Here is a 19,725-nt window from a genome sequence, read left to right as displayed (position 1 = left end):
CCACGCTACTAGTGAGCACACACCACACTCAAGGATTTTCTTACACCATCCCATTGACTCCTAACACCTGCCCTAGGAAATGCACGGGATTTTGCCTATTTTCCGGAGAGGAAACTAAGGCTCAGACAAGTCACGGAACTTGCCCAAAGAGCAACTGAACCGAGATTTGAAACCTGGGTCCCTTCGACTCAAAACCCAGTGCTCTCAGCCACCAGACCAAAAGAGCAATTTTCTTTTTTATCTTGGCATCTGGGAGAGAAGACGAGCAGCAGTACCACTCCCGTGTAACACAGAAAAACCTGAAAGTCAGAATTCTGACTGACGGCTTCTACCTAGTGGGGGAGCAGAGCCAACCTAGAACCCGGGTCCTTTGTCTCCAATCTCGATGCTCTTCCACGAAGAACTTGGGTTCTAGAATGTTAGCTCCGTAAGGGAGGGGGTCTTTGTCTTGTTCACTGCTCTACGGCCAGTCCCTGGAACACACAGAAGGCACTAAATAAAGAGCTGACGAATAAAGGAATGGAGTCAAGCTGGCAGGGTTTGGCTGTGTGACCTTGGGAAGGCTTCTCACCCTCTCTAAGCCTGTTTCTTCATGCAGTGAATGAGGGTAAAATAGTATCTACCTTCCCAGTTGATATGGGAATTAAACAAGACAACTTATATATTAAAGCACTTCGGACAGGCTCGAACATCATGAGCATCCAAAATGTAACCCATTACTATTATCACTACTACTATTATTCATTGACAGATTTGGGCTTCTTAAGGATTTCTTGTTTCCTGTTCTGGTCAGATGATGTTTCATTGTACATAGGAATAGAATAAAGCAGAGAATAGGAAGTCGGTAACCTCCTTCTCGTTTCAACTACCACCACCTAGCTGTGTGACCTTGGACAAGCCTCTCAATTTCTCTGTACTCTCCTCCGCTATAAAATGAGGGACTAAATCATTTAAATCAGTTTTTTATCAGGCACCTTCTCTGGGTAAGACATCATGCTCGGCCACCTATAAAATTCTATGATCCTGAAGAATGTCAATGGAAAATATCAGAGCAAAGCAAAACAGCCTTCTGCTTGCGGCAAGGTTGAAGAGACACCCCAAATAGCCAAATGCATTACATCATCTCAATGAGCAATGTTTGTAAATACACAACTGTTCAATTTTGAGACACTCGTGAGAAATCTTTCACCAATAGGAATCAGCAGACAAGGTTCTACTAACACCTATCAGCCCTGAACCTTCCGAAAAATAAACGTGTAAAATCACTTTGCACCTTAGTCAAATAGCGTGCTTCTCGAGAGAAATCTGGGAAAGTCAAAGTTATTAACGCTCCCTATGGCAACAGTTAAGAATAGGATATGTAAAAAAAATAGAGTGACATATCTGGTTAAAATGGCAAGGGGGACTCCAGGAGCAGAATACAGTCATCTGGACAGGACACAGAGGCCAGTGGCCTATTGTTTACAAAAACAGGCCCAGATTATAAACAGTGACAAGAGGCCAAGACCTCAATTATAACTCACAACCACACCTTTCCCAATCCCTGTTCAACCGAAGCCATCAATCAATCAACTCCCCCATCTCTGTAATAAACCCACCAATATTTGCAGCCAAGGGGATAGAAGGGCCCTCAGGGCACCTCCAGCAATGACCAAGCTGATGACATTAAAAAGACCCTACAGGCAAAATGGGGACTTCAAACTACATTCCAACCTTCCAAGAGATAAGGCAGCTGCCCATTTCAAGCCCTACACTATCCCCACCCCGGGCAATCATTAGAAGGGAGACATGGCCCTTCCCAAGTCCTCTATGATAGGAAAAGGTCTCCTTGCATTGGTGCAGGGAAAGAAGGAGGGGCCCCTCCCTCTGTACTCTGAAACAAAGGAAAACCCAGAGCTCCAACCATGTGGTGTAACATTCAAGGCCACCCACCTCTCCCACTCCCCAGCTGAAGTCTCAATGGGCTGGAGCACATGGCTCTTCCCAGTGGCTTGCCAGGAAGGGACAGTGCCTTGCACAAACACATCCTGGGGATCTTTAACAGGCGGGAACCCCTCCTGTGGGATTGACTGGTTAAAAAAAGGTTGTCTGGGAAGGGGCTCTGATTCATGCACCAAGTCAGGTAGTCCACTAAACCTGCAGACAGCTCAGCTGGTTTCTCTGGGTCCACATTCTGCTTTACCCTTCGCATTTTTGCAGAGGGAAGTGGGCCTTTAAAAGCACGCATTCTGGAGCAGAGGATGACAACCCAGAAGGGTTAAACAATTATGTCTTCCCATTCTCCAGAATCAGCACCACCCAGCAACCCTAACATGCCAACTCCATTCATGTTTAGGTGAGGGCGGAGACAGGGTGTGAAATGACCTTATTCTTTCTGTTCTCTCATCTCGGACAGAATGCAAGGCAACCGGAGACCTGGCAGGTACAAGGAGCACCCAAGGTGGCTGGAGACTTTCTGCAACTGATGTCACAGCAAATGTCACCTTTTGATATAGTACATCAGGAAAAAAACAAAAAAAAACAAAAAAAAAACCTGCCTCTCCTGGGTCTCCCCAAATGGTATACCTTCTCAAGGTTGCCTTTCTCTACCTGCACTCCTCTTCAACCTCAGAAATAAATTCCCAAACACCTGTCAGATTTCAGTTGTCCTTCAAGGAAACCTGACCCAGACACCCAGAGGCAAACTGCCGCCTTTCTCTCTCCAAGAACCTCTCGCCCCTCCCCCCACCCGATCTAGGCTGGGGGGAAAGGGCTGCCAAAATCAAGGCCAGCCCTCCAGGAGCAAACCTAAAGCCCACTCTAAAAATTCCTTTCCAGAGCCTGTGGCCCCTGGCACAGTTCATCCCTCGGAGGCTCAAACCCACCTATGAAACCACCTCTGGGCTCAGCCTGTCCCCACCTGCTCCACCCAAAGAAATGAACAGCCTGCAAATCAGGATGGAAATGCAAGCCTCAATGGCCCACAGAGCATATGCATTATGCTATTTTTCAAAGCCCTTACCTTTGACCTGAGTATCGTACTCTGCTATGATCTCCTTATCCTTTTTGAATTTGGCCGGAGACGTCATGTTTTCCTTCTTTCTTCCAAATTCAAATTGTGAACTGATAGATCCACGGGAAAAATCCAACCACCGAGATCAATACCTCCAAGACCGCTTCTCCCAAGGGCAGAAGGGGCCCCCCGCGGTGGTCTCCAGCGCTCCGGGGAGCGCGGGTTGCGGGCTGGACAGAAGGCTACGGCGGGCACATGCAGACGGTGGACGCTGGGGCCGGGCGCGGCGGCTGCGGCTGGTTCCTGTGCTAGAGCCGGAGCCGCAGCCTCAGCATTAGCCGGGAGAACTGCAGCGCCCGGAGGCTGGCCTGGGGTCTGACATCAACGACAGAGGCAGGGAGTGGAAGTCCTTCCGCACAACATGGTGTGGGGGGTGCGGGGGTGTGGACGCGCCCAGCTGTGTCCCCGGGAGGGAGTGGGTGCGTAACAGGGTGCCGGGGAGGGCTGGGCGTGCTTCGCGGTTTTTTTGTTGCACAGGCTCGAAGATGCTGCAAATCAAATCCCAAACGGGAGCCGCAGCAGCGCAGACTGGATCGGAAGTCGTTTGCTCCGGTTCACTTGCCTGTAAATGCAAGGAAAAGGGGAGGGGGCGATCAGCCCCAGCGTAGATCCTAATCGCGGCGGGGGTGGGGTAGGGGACGTCGTTCCAAGCCCGGCCAGGGCCCATTCATCTCGGCCAAATACCGCCCGGCCCACAAAGCCCGGCGCGGCGAGGTGCGGAGGAAGGAAGCTCCCTCCGGATTTTGTTTTAAGGCTGGAAGAAAACACTTTGGAGCAGCCGCCTGCGCGGGCTTGGGGTGGGGACTGCGGCGGGAACGCGGGGCTCCGGGCGGGGACTGCGGCACCTCGGCGGCCTCCGAGCCCCGCCAGCACTGGGCAGCTGCCAGCCGAAGGCAGCACTCTCGGCAGTGGCTCCGACGCGGCCCCTGACCCCCGGCTGGGGCAACTCCCTGGACCTCAAAAGGGATCAAAGCCAGGGAGGGACAAGCCACCCGGGCACAACTTTTCTTCCCCTCCCGCCCCTCCTCCCAGTTGTTTTGTTTTTGGTTACTAGCTTCTCTTGGCAGCAAAATGTTTGCGCGGGGTGGGGGGAGAGACCTGCAGGAAAAAGCCTGCTCGGCACGGGGCACATCCAGGAAAACAATGTGGTCGACAGAAGCAGGAAACGGGTTAGAGGCTAGGGTCGGAGTCGGGAAAACCCGGGGGCGGGGGACGGAAGGCAGCCACCGCCTCCCCCAAGCCGGGGACCAGAGTGACTCTTAAATACCAGCCCTGATATTTTTTTGTCACCCAAGCCCACAGATCGAGATACCGCACCCAGACCCAGGCTGGGGGAGGAGAGGTCGGGAGGGTCGCAGTCCCGACTCCTCGCACCGGGAGGTGCCGGAGGAAATCCCGCCCCGGCCCAGGCCCGGGAGGCGGGAGGGAAGCAGCCGGAGCGCCGAGTCGGGCGTCTAGTCCCCCACCATGCCGCCGCGACTACCCTCCCTCCCTGGTCGCCCCTTACCCTCTCCTGGTCAGGAGGCCGCTGGGGGGTGAGGGGGGCGGGCTCCCGCCGGTGTCTCCGACTTCCCGCGCCGGGAAGAAGAGGGAGCCCAGGCGGCGTGGTGGTTCAGGCGGGCAGGAAGCGGGGAGGGGGGTGTGAGGTGGGGTCCAGAGGCTGCAAGGGAGCCGGGGATAACTGGAGCCTCCGCACAGGCTCGGGAGGTGGAGAGAGGGCACAGGGAAGATTGCCTAGGGAGGGAGTGGGGGTGAGGAGACTGTCGCGGGCCACGATGTTACATGGTGCGTAAGGATGTTAGCAACTTGGGGGACCCGCTATGAGTCTAGGAACGGGGGTGCATAAAAGGAGCCATTCCAGGCGGGCCGGGGACTGGGACAGGGCAAGAGCCCCGGAAGCAGGGCGGAACAACTATCCTGGGTCCTGGGCTGTAACCCGGCTGTCTGCCAGGGCTTGGAGACAGGGGAAGACGGTAGCCGATGGTTACGGGTGATGCCAGCGACGGTTACCCAAAAGTGGACCAAGGGTGCCCGTGTGAAGAGGACTTGGGGAGGGGGCTGGGTGAGGGCTTCGCGGCGGCAGAGTCCCAGGGCAGAGTCCCAGGCTGTGCGGTGAACGGCAAAGAGAGATGCAGTCTTGAGAAGTATTATGGGCTGTACTGGAAGATTTGGAGAGGGTCGGGGGGAGGGGGTCTGAAGGATTCCGGGCTGCACAGCTAGGCGATGCCGCAAGCAGCATCCGCGCCCTCTCCTTCCCGCCCCTGCCGGAGTTTGTTCAGACAGGGCTCCGGCGGCCGGGAAGAGGAAAGGGGAGAGGGAAGGAGCCTTTACCTGGCTCAGACGCGACGGGTCCTGGGCCCCCGGCTCCGCTTCCTACTCAGAGATCTCCTCCCCTCTTCCCCGCCACCCGCTTCTACGCAGATCGGTCCCCTAGTCCCCTGAGGAGCCTCCGCCAACTCCGCAGGACCCCGCCGGGAAGCAGAGCCCACCCCCTTACCAATCACCGCCCGTAGTCTATCGACCGATGGGGCCTACAGCCAATAGGAATAGCTGATCCCGAAAGGACAGGAATGAGGAGGAGGGGCTGGCGAAACTCGGAGGTGTGACTAGCGCCACCGAGGCGTGGTCACAAGGTAAGCTCCTCCCAGGGTTGCCTAGCCCCCAAAGTAGAATTAATGGGCGGGGTTAAAATGGAACTAACAGCCAAACACAAACTCTTGAGAGAAAGCACGACCAATTGGACCGGGGTAGAAAGGAGGGGCGTTGCGGAGAATTTTAGCCAATAGAGAGTAGAGTCCGGCGGGGACTGTAGAAAATGTTCCAATAAGAAGCGCGAAGGGCGAGCCCTGACGCTTTCACTGGGGCAGGAGTAGGATTTGCCCAAGCCTCCAGGGACCAGCCAATGAGAGCGGAGGCGGAGCCAACCTCCACCAACCAGAAAGCTGAACAGATCCCGGCACCGTTACTGAGGCGGGGCGTACGGTCTCCAAGCCACTAAGATCTCAGCAGGGGAAGGCTCCCGAGCCTTCCAATGCGGGACGCGGGCGAACTCTGGTTCTCCCAATCGGTGCCCGGCGCCGGCAATTCAAACTGACAGCCGGTTGGAAAGGCAGAGAGAGCGGAAGAAGGAGCAAAAAACGACGCGTTCGGTGACAGAGACCCCAGCGCCGGCTGAGCCCCCAAAGCGATCTCTGCCCCGTCCCGCCAACCCCACCGCGCGCTCCGGAGCGGCCGCTCGGAGGGAGACCTAAGGGGACCGCGGGGGGCACGAGGCAGAGCTGAGGGACTGGGGACCTCAGGGAGGTCCGAGGGACCGAGAGAAACGGCGCGAGAGCCAGTCTGCACGCTGAGGGCTGGGGGCTGCCTGGAGAGAAGTGAAGCGGGAGCTCGCGAGCGAGCAGAGCGGGGGAGGGTCCCGGGAGGACTGAGGACAACCAGGGGTCGTGGGAAAAGCTGAGGGGATTTCTGGATCCTGGGAAGAGGAGAAGGATTTCCAAAGACGAGGCGTGGGTAGGGACGCTTGGCCGGCGGTCCGAGCGGGAAGCATTGGAGAGCTCCGAGGTGGGGGCTTAGGAGGGGAGCTTTCTCCGGAAGACGCTGCTGGAGAAAGCTTAGGGAATTGCTCAAAGGGGCGGGGGCTGAAGCGTAGAGGAGCCTTTTAGCCTCGGGGCTGGGAGCCTGCTGTAGAGAAGTTCCCGAGGCCCCTGGCAGCTCGCGCCTCCCCAGCTTCAAACCCCACTCCCTTCCCCGAGCGCCTCCTCAATAAATACTGCTTTCACCTTCCCACGGGAAACAGAAAAGAACTCATTTCCTTGCCAACCGAGGGCTTAGAAGAGCTCTAGACCTCGCGATCTAATTTTTAACCCCGGGGGACTCAAACGAGGAAAGGGGCTGCTCTTGTCTGCTCTTTCAAAATCCCACACCGCATCCTTCCCGGGACGCCATGTCTACCAGCACTTGTAGTTTCAAGGACCGGTGCGTGTCCATCCTGTGTTGCAAATTCTGTAAACAAGTGCTCAGCTCTAGGGGAATGAAGGCTGTTTTGCTGGCTGATACTGAAATAGACCTTTTCTCTACAGACATCCCTCCTACCAAGTAAGTCATGCTAGTGGCGGGCAACGGTAGCCTTTAACTAAATGGGAAAAGTGTATGGTTTGGACCTCGGGGAGTCAACAAGGAGGTTATCATTTTGGTGTTCCAGCCACTCCCAACAGTCTGATGATCCCTTTGGAGTATAACTAAGTGGGCAGACTGTCTGGACAAAGTCTGTGGTTTAGCCAGAGTGGTCAGTCCTGATGCCATGCTTCTAGTTCAATTACAGTCATGTGACCACATCCCTGAACCTGAATCCCTGGCGCTGTGCCCTGCCCAACCATCCTAATCTCACTGGATCCAGGCCATGACCTAGACCCTAGACTCTAGGTAAAGTCGGGCAAGATTTTCCATACTGTGAGAAAGAAGAGGCCACTAGGTTTTTCATTATTATCCATAAGGTTTTAGGCCAAAAAATACTCATAATTTTCTGCCATTATTTGCAATTGGCAGGCTGATTCAGATTCATTGTCCTTGTAAGTCAGTGTTCTTTTCTCAAAAATCTCTCTCCTAATGAGCGAGAAATAGATTTGTATGAGATGAAAAAGAGACTTAGCCCTGAAACAATCCTTGTTCACTGTTTCAGATACTATCCATTTGCATAATTAAGTCCTCTTAGATTCTGTTTTCCGACACTACCCACTTTTGTTGGTAGAGTCCTTAAGAATTTGCTACCTATTTGGATGAATAGCCATTTTATTTGACTCAAATGTACCATTTCGGGCTCTAAAAGGTATTTTCTCTTTCCATAGTCAGCATATATATGCCCTTACAAAATTTTCAAAATTTGAGTCTTTATCATTAAAGTGAAAGAGTAATTATCCAAAATACAGGTGAACAGCTATTCTTTGGACACAGAGAGCCAGAGGAAACAGGCCAATAATCATAACACTTTAAAATGAACTTTTCAATGATAGAAACTTGAACATTTTAAAAATGTACTCCAAGCTGTAAAACTCTTCCTTTCTTGAAATCTTTTCTGAGGTGGTTTAAGTGTAGTCACACAAAGATATTTGGGTTACTAGTTTGAGTATGTGTGTGTGTGTGTGTGTGTGTGTTGCAAAAAGAAAAAGAACTAGACAATAAATCTAGAACCTACTATTGCATACATCCTATGAGTTGTTGTCCAGTGCTTTTCCTTTTTGTAGTGCATCCACACAGATGCACACAAATTTAAGATATTAACCCATTCATCTTCGCAATGGCTATGGTAAACAGTAAGACGAGGGCTCAGGTATGTGAATTGTTAGAGGTGAAACCAGAGTTGAGAATGGAACCAGGTTTTTTTCTATTGTCTGCTCTTCTTGAAGGGTTTATGACTGTGATGGATTAATGTGCTAAGATATGTATGATTAATGAGCACATGAGATTTTTTTAAATGAAAGTTTTGTTTGTATTTATGTAAGCTCACAAGTATTAACTGACTCTTACAAAATATACTATTGTTCTACTCCAGAGTCTCTTTCAGCTCTTTGGGCCTACAAAATTCATGCTAAATCACAACCAAAAGTAAACTTAATGACAAGGATATGAAAAAATTGGAACCCTTGTGCACTGCTGGTAGGAACATAGAATGGTGCTGCTGCTATGGAAAATTGCATGGAAGTTCCTGAGAAATTGAAAATAGAATTACCGTATGATCCAGGAATCCCACTTCTGAGTGTGTGCTTATATGTAGTTATATCTATCCCAAAAAATTCATTGCAGGATTTAAAAGGTATATTTGCACGCACATGTTCTCAACCATATAATTCACAATAACGGAGAGATAGAAACAAAAATGCTAATGTTCATCAACAGGTGAATGAACAAAATGTAATATATGCATACAGTATAGTATTATTCAGCCTTATTAAGGAGGGCTATCCTGCTGCATGCTACAGCATGGATGGACCTTGAGAACATTATGCTAAATGGAATCAGCCAGTCACGAAAAGACAAATACTGTGTGCTTTCACTTATATGTGCTATATAAAATAGTCAGATGCATAGAAACAGAAAGTAGATGGTAGTTGCAGAGGGATATGGGGAGTTGTTTAATGGGTAGAGAGTTTCAGTTTTGCAATATGAAAATGGCCTGGAGGTTCATTGCTCAACAGTGAAGAAGATTGCTCAACACTTAACACTTCCGAACCGTACACTTAAAAAATGACTAAGTTGGTAAATTTTACATTATGTGCATTTTTTACAATAATCTTTTTCAACGTACCTTGACTATTTCTGCACGTTTCCCTCTCCAGTGCAGTGGACTTCATTGGAAGATGCTATTTCACTGAAATCTGCAAATGTAAACTGAAGGACATCGCATGCTTAAAATGGTAATTTTTGGCAAGATTCTAGATAGCCCTGCATTTGGAAGATGGATGTTAACACCACAACACAGAGAAAGGTTCAGTGGACCGCATCAAGCACTGGTTATAACCCATGCAATGAGCCATTGAAAACCCATTTGTTATTTAGAATAATTTTTTAGAAGGGTCTTGTGGCACATTTGTATATGATTTTACAATTTTTCAGAGTGCATTGACAAATCTCTGGTTCCATTTTCAGAAAAAAGCAAGATAGTTTAGGAGGAAAAAACACAGTTACAATAATAACAAATCAGGTTTGAGCCCTGGCCCTACACTTACTCTCAATGTGATCTCATGTAAACTCCTTAAACATCGAAACCCCTGAACCTCTCTTTCCTTGTCTAATTTATATCTTTAGAAGACAGAAACTATCTTCTAACTTAAGAAGACAGAAATTTAAATGTCTTTTGTGTTTACTTTATGGAGTGTTTTGAATGTTAAAAGGCTTAATAGATCATAAATTATTTCTTTCAAAGATTTTATTTATTCATTTGACAGAGAGAGATCACGAGTAGGCAGAGCAGAAGGCGGGGGGAAGGGGTTCAGGCTCCCTGCTGAGCAGAGAGCCCGATGCGGGGCTCGATCAGGACCCTGAGATCATGACCTGAGCCAAAGGTAGAGATTTAACCCACTGAGCCACTCAGGTGCCCCTAGATCATGAATTATAACACAGATGAAAACTATTACTATTATTTTTTGAGAGGTGGGGAAACTTGAGCATTATTAGTCCCATTTTAGAGAGAAGAAAGCTGAGATTATTTTTACACTTAAATGGGGTTTGGGTTATAAATTATAATCCTAATAATTCAAATTCTTATGTGTTAATGATGATTTAAATTCATTCTTTCATTCATTCAAACTATCTATTGAATTTCTACTATGTGCTAGCCTGATATGGGGGCTAGAAACACAGCAATAAATAGACAAAATCACTGACATTATATTCTAGTGGGAAGACAATCAGTTAGTCAGATATTTAAATAAATAAGATATTGAATAGAGTATGAGGGATACCAGCTGGCTCAGTCAGTAGAGCACACAACTCTAGATCTCAGGGTTGTGAGTTCAAGCTCCATGCTGGATGTGGCGCCTCCTTTAAATAGATAGATAGATAGATAGATAGATAGATAGATAAAGTTTGGGGTACCTGGCTGGCTTAGTCAGTGGAGCATGCGACTCTTGGTCTCAGGGTTGTGAATTCAAGCCCTGAACTGGATGTGGAGACTCTTAAAAAAAAAAAAAATTTCATAGGGTGGAAAGCGTTCCAAAGGAAATAATTATAATAAATGATAGAGAATAGTAGAGTTTGGGGGAGTAGGTAATAGCTCTTTGAGGTAGCATGCTTAGGGAAGCCTTCTCATGAGAAGGTAACATTGGAGTTGAATCCAAAAGGATGAGAAAGACCCCAAGGGGAAATGTTCTAGGCAGATGGAACATCATGTAGAGTACCCAAGGCAAGAAGAAGCTTAACATGTTCAAGGAATAAGAAGAGAATGGCGAGTGGCTAAGACATTGTGAACATCAAGGAAGAGTTGTATGAGTAAATTAGAGATAGAGTCAGAATCCAGATAATCTAGACGAGCGCTATCCAATAGAAATCTACAAGGGTAGCTGGGTTATGGACATTGGGGAGGGTATGTGCTATGGTGAGTGCTATGAATTGTGTAAGACTGATGATTCACAGACCTTTACCCCTGAAGCAAATAATACACTATATGTTAATAAAATAAAAAAATTTTTAATGTTAAAAAAAAGAAATCTACAAGTCATATATCTAATTTAAAATCTTCTTTAAAAAATAATAAATGAATAAGTAAAATCTAATAACCACATTTTAAAAAGTAAAAAAGGAACAAGTGAAATTAATTTAAGTTGTATGTTCTATTTAACCCAGTATAACCAAAATATTATTTTAACATGTAACCAACGTAAAAAATTATTAATGCAATATTTTACATTCTGTTTTTTTTCTTTAGTCTTTAAAATCTTGTGTATGTTTTCTATTTACTTTTTCTATTTATTTATTGTGTATGTTTTCTATTTACTTACTTTCTATTCACTTCAATTCAGTCTAGCCAAACATCAAGTTCTTAATAGCCACATTTTGGATTAGCACAGATCTAGACCTTGGCATGAAGGGGTTTTTTTGTTTTGATTTTTGGCCAATGGGAAACCACTGAAGGGGTTTTAACATGGGAGCAAAATGGTCTGATGTGTCCCTATTAGAATGTTAGTTCCGTGAGTACAAGGACTTTGTCTACTGTTGGATTCCCAGCACCTACAACAGTCGTTGGCACATAGTAGATGTTCAGTAAACATGAGCTGAATGAGTGAATGAATATAGATGATGATTAAAGCCATAGAATTTACTCTTGCAATATAGTCTTACAAATAACTGTCAGTCCTAGTCCAAGAACAACTTGCTTTCATTTGTTTGCCTTTCAAGCAGATTATGATTAGAAGACATATTTTAGGTAGGCTGGTACCTTTTATAGTATTTTTTTTTATAGGGCCTCACAAAAATGACTGACTCCCACATCTCCCAGGATGGGAACAAGCTATAATAAGAATTTTTACAACCCAAGGTATAAGTAGCTTGTGTTGTCATTTTTTTTTAAGCACTAGCTAAGACATTCCCTCTATATTCACTCTATGTAATAGTGACCACATAGAAGAAAAATATCTGTGGAAACTGAGGTACTTATAATCAGATGGATACTCTTGAAGACAGTCAAAACTTTTGCAACTTTTTCGAGAAACTACGGATGTGCTTTATATCCGAATTCCTTCAAAAACACCAAAACTAAAATTAGAGCAGCCAGCCTGTGTTTGGTTTACAGGGGCTCATGCTGTCTTCCTACTCCTCCATCTGTTGAGACAGTTTTTAGGTGCTGGCATCGAACTAGAACATAGAAGAACCCAACCTGCCACGGTCCTGGGACCAGCAAAAACCTTTTACCCACAGAGGCTGAGTTGATCTCATGTCTCGTGTCCGCACAACACATCGGCTCTGGGGGCTTTACAGAGCACATCACGACCCTAGGGCCCGGCATCTAGAAGCTAGCTTAAGGAGAATGCCTAAAGGAACCCCAGGGAAGAAATGGAGAATGTGTTAGTATTGTTTTGCTCACCTGAAGACCATTTTCCCATTTGGCAGTAGCACTGTCAAATTTAACATTGCCGGATAACTCCTATCCCAAAGGTCCTAGCCGTGGAGGTTGTTAGGAGGAAATGAGGTCTTCATATGGTCTATTTACTTTAGCACATAGAAATGCTTATATGGCCAGTTATTAGTGGGTATCTAACTGTATTTACTTTCTGTCTCAGTGGGAACATTGTAGGTTATCATGTGATCGTTCCATGTTGTTCCTGCCTTCTTTCCTGCAACAATGGACACTTCTGGATGTTTCACAGCCAAGCAGTTTATGATATTAACAGACTAGACTCTACTGGTAAGAAACAGCTGACTTAGAAATTCCCCTAACATTTATTTGTCTATCAATACCTAAGTGAAACTCCCAATATAGATCGTTTTAGGATTCCCTCTGAAACCCTCTTACCTGGGTTCAAAGAGTGAAACTTGAGTCCTTTGATCCCAAGCATTCAGTTAGGGAAACTACTAGCCAAACTTCATTGCCATTTCTGTTGTCACCATTGTATATAAGGCCTCAAACATGGCTCTTCTCGGTCTTTTTTTTTTTTTTTTTTTAAGATTTTATTTATTTATTTGACAGAGAGAGAGACACAGCGAGAGAGGGAACACAAGCAGGGGGAGTGAGAGAGGCAGAAGCAGGCTTCCACTGAGCAGGGAGCCCGATGCGGGGCTCCATCCCAGGACCCTGGGATCATGACCTGAGCCAAAGGCAGAAGCTTAACGACTGAGCCACCCAGGTGCCCCTCTTCTCGGTCTTTTTAAATTAATATATATTTTTAAAAATATTTTATTTATTTATTTGACAGACAGAGATCACAAGTAGGCAGAGAGGCAGGCACAGAGAGAGGAGAGGCAGGCTCCCTGACGAGCAGAGAGCCCGATGCGGGGCTCGATCCCAGGACCCTGGTTTCATGACCTGAGCCGAAGACAGAGGCCTTAAACCACTGAGCCACCCAGGTGCCCCTAAACTAATATTTTAGTTGCACTAGAATGTTGCTTTGATACATATTATAACTCCAGAGAATTTGGGAAGATTTTAGATTTGATGGTCAGTTGTGCATGTGTGTGTGTGTGTGTGTGTGTGTGTGTAAGAAAGCGGGGAGGGGAGGCTGGGGCAGTGAGGAGGTGGGAGGGGAGATGACTGGGTAACCGTTGTATTTGGTGATGTTGCTCCAGGATAAAAACAGACATTTTGACATCTATAGCAATAAATTACGATGGAATTTTATTCAAGGGAAATATTTAATACCAGTATGTTGTCCTAATTATGTAACATACAACCAATTCTTTTTTTTTTTTAAGATTTTGTTTATTTATTTGACAGAGAGAAAGAGATCTCAAGCAGGCAGAGAGGCAGGCTGAGAGAGAGGGGGAAGCAGGCTCCCCGCTGGGCAGAGAGCCCAATGTGGGTCTCGATCCCAGGACCCTGAGTCATGACCCAAGCCGAAGGCAGAGGCTTAACCCACTGAGCCACCCAGGAGCCTGCATACAACCAATTCTTAAAGGATATTTACATGATACATTTTATCTTGTCTAGAGCCATGTGGTTTTGTTGTAGGACACAAGTTTTCTCTGTCTGGTATCTATTTACACAACAGACCAGGTTGACTCTGAGTGGGATTATTTTAGTGGCAACTAAAGTTTGCAGAACAAATTTAAAGAACTCAGCAATCCAGGTTGGCACTAACACTCTCAGGTTTTTCGATGTATGTTTTAATCTTCTTTGCAACCTAAAACATATTCCTTTTCTTAAGGATGATTTGCCGTCACAGACTAAAGATCATGAACTGTAAGCTAGGTTCTCGGGGTCTTCAAACCCACCAATTATGCTTGGGTTTTTATAGACTCAGATCTTCTTTTTAATCACCTGGCGTTCAATTGTAGTTTTCAACCCATCATTTGCGGGTCTTAATTTCAGACTCTGGGATGTTAAGAGGGCCTTTTTTTTTTTTTTTAAGATTTTATTTATTTATTCGACAGACAGAGATCACAAGTAGGCAGAGAGGCAGGCAGAGAGAGAGGGAGAAGCAGGCTCCCCGCTGAGCAGAGAGCCTGACGCGGGGCTCGATCCCAGGACCCTGGGACCACGACCCGAGCCGAAGGCAGAGGCTCTAACCCACTGAGCCACCCAGGCGCCCCAAGAGGGCCATTTTTGAGGAAGGAGTTATCTGAATTCCCCTGCCATATGGGCTCCTAGCTTGGGCTTCCAGTTTTATATTTGTGTTGATCATGGGACACATTAAAGGAAGTTTCTGCTTTGATACTATTTTTCCTGCTTCACAGAATTCAAAACACAGGGTGGAGATTTTTCCATTTTGATTTACTTGTTAATATTGGTCAATTTTTCAAAGATAAAAGCCCTGCATTCTTCCATTTGCATTGAATCTAATCCATGAGAAACAGATGTATCACAGGATTTCCTTCCTCCCTTAACAGAGAAAGGAAGGTGCTCCTTCTGTCAGATCCAATCTCTTAGTTTATTTTTTCTCCTTTGAACCAATTGTGCCAAGCTACTCATGTCTCTTGAGTATTCACTCCAAAAATATCAAACTTCTCCTTTGTAACCCTAATATTGTGATTTAAAGTAAAACCTTCTAGAGGCTTGGTATAAAATAGGGTTCCTCATGATATTGTGACTGTCCTTGAATCACCTGAATCAGCAGCATCAAAGGAGTACATACACAAGCTTTATGAAATTCTAGAATGTTTAGACTGAAAGGGCCCCAAGTCTATGTTCTAGACTAGGCTTCACATGTTGACCTGATTTCCCGAAGCTCTCCTGAGGATGCTTGAGAAAACTCAGTTCAAATTCCCTGGGATTGACAAATGTTCTCAAAGGCAAGTTGACTACAACCCTCATTTACCTTTATGGGTTCTAACAATCCCTTAGGTTTTGGCCTGGTAATTCCTTATTATCCTGTTAGCTCATCAATGCCGTATTACCAGAAGCAGAATGCCATTCATTCTTGGAGGGGAAATATTTTTTATTATAAACAACGCAAACACACACACACAAATTACAGAAAATATGATAGACATCTGTATCCAATCCCCCAGCATGAAAGAGATGCTAACTTCTTGCCTGATTAGATTCTAATATCTCAACCAAGAGAGGCAGTTGATTGTTTCCACTGTTTCAACAATGCAACAGGACACCTCACTGTACATGTCTCCTTAAATTCCTATGCAGTATGGGAAGTTAGGAAGCAATGAGAGATGCGCTCTATTTGCTATGTATGTATATATTTGCTAAATACACATTTAATTCACGGAACAGAATACAGAAATAAAAAGAAATGAGCTAAAGCTATACACAAGGATATAGGTAAATCTCAAAAACATAATGTTGAATGAAAAAAGCAAGTTAGAAAGGATGCAGATAATGCCACACTATAAAAAATTTTAAATACACCCAAAAAGTAATATATATTGTCTGCAGTTGCATACATTTGTTGTAGAGGTAGCAAAAACATCCATGGTATCCTGGTAGTAGTGGCTACTACCAGTGACTAGATCCAAACCAAATCTCCAAATCCTGGCTCATTCCAGTCTACCGTGTGGCCATTTCCTTGTTGGACTCCATTGGTTCTCCTACAAGTCAACTGATAATAGTATTTTTCCCAATTTAGTGCTTTCAAGTTGTATGATAGAGTACATGCCCTGAATAAGCCATCTCATGCTCCTGTCATTTTCCTACATACCTATGCTAGGTTCTTCAGTAGGAAATCTGACTGTCCTTTCATTATGAGGCTTCAGATTGTTGTTTGGTTTATTGTGTTAGCAGCTACAACCTGGTCCCCAGTTCATACCCCAGAGACCAAAACCCACCCGTTGTGAGGATTGCATTTCAGAAGACAACTGGCTTCAAAACCTTGCTTTTTTTTAATCACAAAAAAAGCCACCAGCTACTTCCATCCTTGTTGAGGAGATGAAGAGATTTATTTCAAGCCTTTTCCCTGGACCCTCCAAAGAGACACTTGATCTAAAATAATCTTACGAGATCTCCATCCTTAAAAATCATTAAAATAGATTTGGAAATTATTAGTGTAGAGTGATTATGCAATAATATAGCTGGGGGCAGGGTTTGAGAAAATGGACTCTTAAGATCCTTTGGAATTCGAAGTTTCTAGAACTCAAGCCCTTTCTTAAAAGAGCCTAAAAAATGTCTATGTCCTAGATGAATGATATCAGATAATTTTTTAAATCTGTGGCATATTTTTTAATATCTTTTCTCTTTACTGTTAACACTATGGTTTCATACAAGAATGTTAACATATAAGGTTTCCTACAGCATGTTCTGAGGTGTGATAGCAATCAGCACTAAGTAATTTTATGATTTTTCTTTTTAGGTGTAAACTTCCTACTGTGGGGCAACTTACCAGAGATAGAGGAGAACGCAGACGAAGACTCGTTAGATATCTCAGCGGAGGACTGGATTCGATGAAGGGGAGGGATAATGACATGTGTAATATTCAGACTCTTTCCTATTTAAAATACGTATTAATGGATTGACTTTAGAAGTATTAGTAAGGATTTATTACTGATTTCTCTTTTGTGGGGGGAAATGAGACATTTGTTGATTTATTTATTTGCTATCTCAGATTCATTATCTGAATTTAATTTGAGCCATTGTAATTCTTTTCTTCTATTGATTCCTCTTCCTCTCTCCAACTCTCCATCCAGTAAAGGTGTATTCTTAAATTCAGACTGGAGAAGATTATTTCATGTGTCACTCAACTACCTCACAATCTTGGGGAATTTTTCTTACAACTAGATACCAGATACTCTTAATTTTACATTCTTGAATAAGGGGCATTCGTACATATTCATGTGTGTATGCCAACGAAGCATATATCTATGGGTATTACCATGCATACATATTTTTTTTAAAGGAACCAAGCTGTTAGGTTTCCATAGATACTGGTTCTCCTGTGTTATACTGGTGAAAACTCCTTAAAATAGAGCAAGACTTTGTGAATCAGCAAATAGAATAAGATAAAAGTTGAAAATCTATGGAGAAATCCTCTTCATTCCTCAGCACGATGTTAGATAAATGAATTTGTCACAACAGTATGTAAACAGTATGTATACCAACATTATTTACATTCTTCTAGAGTCATAAGGTTATTGTGTTATAAAAGCAGATCAACTAAACCTCCATCTTAAAATTATTCTCTTCTCTAGGACTTTCTCTGTAAATAGCAAATTTTAAATGAGCAGTCTCAGTTCCAACTCTTAAATAGAAAAAAACTAAAGAAGGGTTTTTCTTAAGACATTGTATGTTATAAAGAGAATTTTGTTTTTGTTTTAAGCTGCATTCAGAGCCACACAGAAATGGGAAACCGGGATGGATGGTGTTGGATTGTGATTTTAGCAATACCTCAGCTGTAGGCATTTGTTAATAGTGATACCAAAACAGTCTAAGTTGCGGTTCTGTAAATAAAGTTTTGTTGTGAAAATGACCAGCCTTCCTTTCATTTTCCAATGTACCCACTTCTCTTACCTCCAAATGGAAAAGTAAAGCACCCAAGAGCTAACATTGAGTGCTCACCATGTACCAGACACCCTTCTAAACTCTCAACAGATTTAATTCACTTATTTCACACCACAAACCCACAAGGTAGATTTTAATATTCCGCTTTCATTGAAGACACAGCTGAGGCATAGAGAAGTTAAAACAGCTCGTCCAAGGTCACATCACCAGTCAGGGGTGTGGCCAGATTCAAACGCAGACAGACAGACTGACTCCAGAACTCCTGCTCTTACTCTTTATGCTCTACCCCATATGCCCCTCCAGACGTGAGTCAGCTACAATTTTATTTAGCCGCAATGCCTGCTGGGTAACAACGGCCTCGTTATGTACCCTGGGAGAGGGCCTCCGTGGCTGATTTCAAGGTTGAACAAACTCATACTGGGTCATAAGGTAGAAGCGACCTGTGGGCATCAACACAATCCTTTGCTGTGAACCAACATCCAACTTCAGGAAATGCTATTACTAGTACCTGGAAAATTTTTCCAAATGTCTTTCACACCGACTAATGGTCAGCCCTGGGATACTGTGGGTGAATGTGGACCACATGTGGGACAACTTGGTTTTGGATTTGGATTTTTTATTCCTTTACCCTCTCAAAGATTTTTTGGAACAAGGTGGCATAATGAATAAGATTAACAAAATAAACTGATACTACATTATATACGTCTTCAGTTAACTTGTTCAATTAGAGAAGAAAAGTTTAATGCTAGAGAGAAAGTGGCAAGTTTGAAATTTGGCAGAGTTCATCCGGTTTCCATTGTGTTCATGCTTTCGAAGGGGGCTCTTTGAAGAGCAAAAACAAGGTGAGGGTGCACTGATTAAAGCAAACCCCAAATGCAATCCCATTCCAGCTGGAGAATATTTCAAATTATTCAGCTACCTTTTAGCTAACTGGGTCATAGGAAGGGCAATTCTAAGCTACAAATGAATAATGTTTTATCTGAAGAAACGTAGTCATGACACTGGTTTTTATTTTTGACACTGTTTCTTAACAAAAGCAAGTTACATGCACTCTGATAAGACCAAAAGCAGAATCATACATGAAGAGTTAGTACATAGTTCCTAGTCCTAGCATAATTCGTAGGCCTAGAAAATCCATGTATGCTTTGGCCCTCTTCTAATTTTTAATTCAATTCAACAAATCTGTCTTGTGTTTGTACGGTGTGCCAAGAATTGAACAATGATGGGCTCACACTTGCGTTCATGGAGAACGCAGTGAGTTGGGAAGAGGATAAACCTGATGTATCTACCTAATGTGTCAGGGTAAGTGATTTAACAAATACATGCTCAGAGTTCAATGACACCATAGATGAAAGAACAATCATTCTGAGTAGTAGGAGAGAGTGGGAGTTGAGAAAGCTACAGACAAGAAATGATACTTTTGCCAGGCTTTGAAGTACAGTTAAGGGTTTGCCAGCTGGGATGAGAGAATATATAAACAAACGCACCAGCACTTAAAAGTATCTGGCTTTATTTGGTAAATTATAAGTAGTTCCCTATACGTTCCAAGATATATGATAAGAATTAATTGGCGGGGGGGCCT

The 19,725-nt window shown here is 44.7% G+C and overlaps 2 protein-coding genes across 11 annotated transcripts in view; one reads left to right on the top strand and one right to left on the bottom strand.

Moving 5' to 3' along the window:
* The window catches only part of SRGAP2 (SLIT-ROBO Rho GTPase activating protein 2), a 227,878-nt gene extending 222,223 nt beyond the window's left edge, over positions 1-5,655 (bottom strand). For 5 of the 10 annotated variants that reach the window (XM_032878468.1, XM_032878471.1, XM_032878470.1 and 2 more), the window contains exons 1-2: positions 5,384-5,521; positions 3,002-3,614 (exon numbers count right to left, since the gene is read on the bottom strand). In XM_032878468.1, coding sequence (XP_032734359.1) covers positions 3,002-3,068 — 67 coding nt within the window. In that variant the 5' untranslated portion in view covers positions 3,069-3,614; positions 5,384-5,521. Of the gene's footprint in view, positions 1-3,001; positions 3,615-5,383; positions 5,523-5,549 lie in introns of those variants that run through there. The other 5 variants (XM_032878477.1, XM_032878478.1, XM_032878469.1 and 2 more) reach the window with 4 other exon arrangements.
* Positions 5,656-6,367: 712 nt separating this feature from the next.
* FAM72A (family with sequence similarity 72 member A) lies at positions 6,368-18,103 on the top strand. The gene is made up of 4 exons (XM_032878480.1): positions 6,368-7,147; positions 9,385-9,462; positions 12,823-12,947; positions 16,999-18,103. Exons 1-4 carry the CDS (start codon positions 6,996-6,998, stop codon positions 17,091-17,093), a joined length of 450 nt encoding a protein of 149 aa, XP_032734371.1. The 5' UTR covers positions 6,368-6,995; the 3' UTR covers positions 17,094-18,103.
* The last annotated feature ends 1,622 nt before the right edge of the window (positions 18,104-19,725 follow it).

This window comes from Lontra canadensis, unplaced genomic scaffold, assembly GCF_010015895.1.
Source record: "Lontra canadensis isolate GAN:19392208 unplaced genomic scaffold, GSC_riverotter_1.0 scaffold63, whole genome shotgun sequence".
NCBI classification, from domain to species: Eukaryota; Metazoa; Chordata; class Mammalia; order Carnivora; family Mustelidae; genus Lontra; species Lontra canadensis.
This window is presented reverse-complemented; position numbering and strand designations above follow the sequence as displayed.